The sequence below is a fragment of the Mus pahari genome, chromosome 2 (assembly GCF_900095145.1).
Source record: "Mus pahari chromosome 2, PAHARI_EIJ_v1.1, whole genome shotgun sequence".
Lineage (NCBI taxonomy): Eukaryota > Metazoa > Chordata > Mammalia > Rodentia > Muridae > Mus > Mus pahari.
In genome coordinates this window covers 134,256,405-134,258,207 of record NC_034591.1, presented here as the reverse complement: position 1 = coordinate 134,258,207, position 1,803 = coordinate 134,256,405, and the positions used below count along the sequence as shown (strand labels likewise).

At 47.3% G+C, this 1,803-nt stretch overlaps 1 protein-coding gene across 18 annotated transcripts in view; it reads left to right on the top strand.

Moving 5' to 3' along the window:
- Nucleotides 1-1,803, top strand: part of Cacna1c (calcium voltage-gated channel subunit alpha1 C) — a 568,982-nt gene that overhangs the window by 443,210 nt on the left and 123,969 nt on the right. For 13 of the 18 annotated variants that reach the window (XM_029535125.1, XM_029535124.1, XM_029535115.1 and 10 more), the window contains one exon: nucleotides 1,609-1,683. The exons of the other annotated variants lie outside the window; for them this stretch is intronic. In XM_029535125.1, coding sequence (XP_029390985.1) covers nucleotides 1,609-1,683 — 75 coding nt within the window. The remainder of the gene's footprint in view (nucleotides 1-1,608; nucleotides 1,684-1,803) is intronic. 18 annotated transcript variants of the gene reach the window in all.

Sequence of the window (1,803 nt, the reverse complement as noted above, 5' to 3'; positions counted from 1 at the left end):
CTAGCTCTAGCTCTAGCTCTAGCTCTAGCTCTAGCTCTAGCTCTAGCTCTAGCTCTAGCTCTAGCTCTAGCTCTAGCTCTAGCTCTAGCTCTAGCCCTTGCCCTTGCCCTTGCCCTTGCCCTTGCCCTTGCCCCTTCTTTTGCCCTCGCTCTGGCCCTGGCCCTCGCCCTCGCCCTCGTTCTTGCTCTTCCTCTTGCTTTAGTATGTACCTCTCTGAAAGGGAAATGGGAGCTAACTCGCTTCTAGTGCTTAATCCACATAGGATTTTTTTTTTTTTAGATGAAAGCGAAGTTCCTACACTGATTGGAGAGTCACTGTTTTAACAATGCACACACTAAAGACATGGAACTCCCCGTGGGTTGGCCACAAGTTGAGCCCCTTTCTAAGAGGAGCCAAACTTCTGAATCCCCACCAACCACAAGAAGATAACCTGAGTTTCCTGAGGCAAGGATGAGGGATGTCCCCTTCACAGCTTTCCCTAGAGCACACTGGGCCACTTCCAGTTCCTCATCAGAGCACATACTTTCTTGTAGGACTGTGTGGCAACTTCTCCTGTCCCCATCCGCTACTGCTCCCCACTACTGATGCTGTCGTCAGTACATGCCCATCTCTTATTTCCAACAGCTGGTACTGGCCACAGAGGCACTCATGTATGAGTGTTAACAAGAGAAACATCCTTTCTGGGGAATTAGCTAAAGTATTGGCCTTCAGGACTTCAGGCCATGGTGTAGTGCAGACTGTCCTGCACCCATGCAATAGGACACCCTTCACTCCTTCTGTTAGCCCCTTCTTTTTCAGCCAAGCCCAGACTTGAGAGGAGCCCAAGGCTTTTTGTGCACAAGAAACTTAACTCTGAGGAAAAGTAGATCCAAAGACAGCTTAGTTTTTCTATACCTGAATCAAGTTATGCCTGTTTGCATACAAAAGAAAACAAACCATTTGTGAGACCAGAGGTAATGCAGATGCATATGCATGAGCCTTAGATATAACCAAGGCTGAGGGAAGGAGTGGCCCCTTACTGAATGAGGCACAATGATGGAGCCAGACAGGGGAGCAAGTAGATCTATATAGTCAAGTGATTTCATCCAGGGATAAGTCCATCCAGGGACAGATGCCCTGGAACCCACTGCAGTTGGCATTTGGGGTCTCTGTAAGGGAGAAACTGAGATAGCTAGCCAGTGGGAGGCACTAGCTTGTTCTTAGCAACTACTTACTTAAATCTATAGAAGGGACCACACACACACACACACACACACACACACACACACACACACAGGAGACATAGGGGCAATGAACAGCTTTCTGGGAAGCCTCCTCTCCAAGTCTCCACTTACAGGTGCCAGTGGGAGCCTCTGTGAAAGGCTGCCATCTGCTTTAGCCAGGGTCCATCCTTTGTTTTACGTTGTTAATTCATGTGATTTAAGGGGTTTAACCAGATTTTGTTACGTTTTTCTTACATGTCTTGGTTTATGCTTTTCATTGTTTTAATTTTTGGAGATAAACGTGTTCTATGTAAGAACAGGCTTGTTTCTTTGGCCCGTGCTGACTGCATGTTCTCTGTTGATGTCTTGTCCCTGATCTTGACACTGGCCATCTTGTCTGTGAAAGGAGGCGCTCCAGCGGGCTTGCATGATCAGAAGAAAGGGAAATTTGCTTGGTTTAGTCACTCTACAGAAACCCATGGTAATGTCCCCTATGCTTTCTGTGTGTAAATGTGTGTCGGTCCATACAGATTGCATGGGAGAATATTTCTCTTGATGTCTGGGGTGTGTGTGTGTGTGTGTGTGTGTGTGTGTGTGTGTG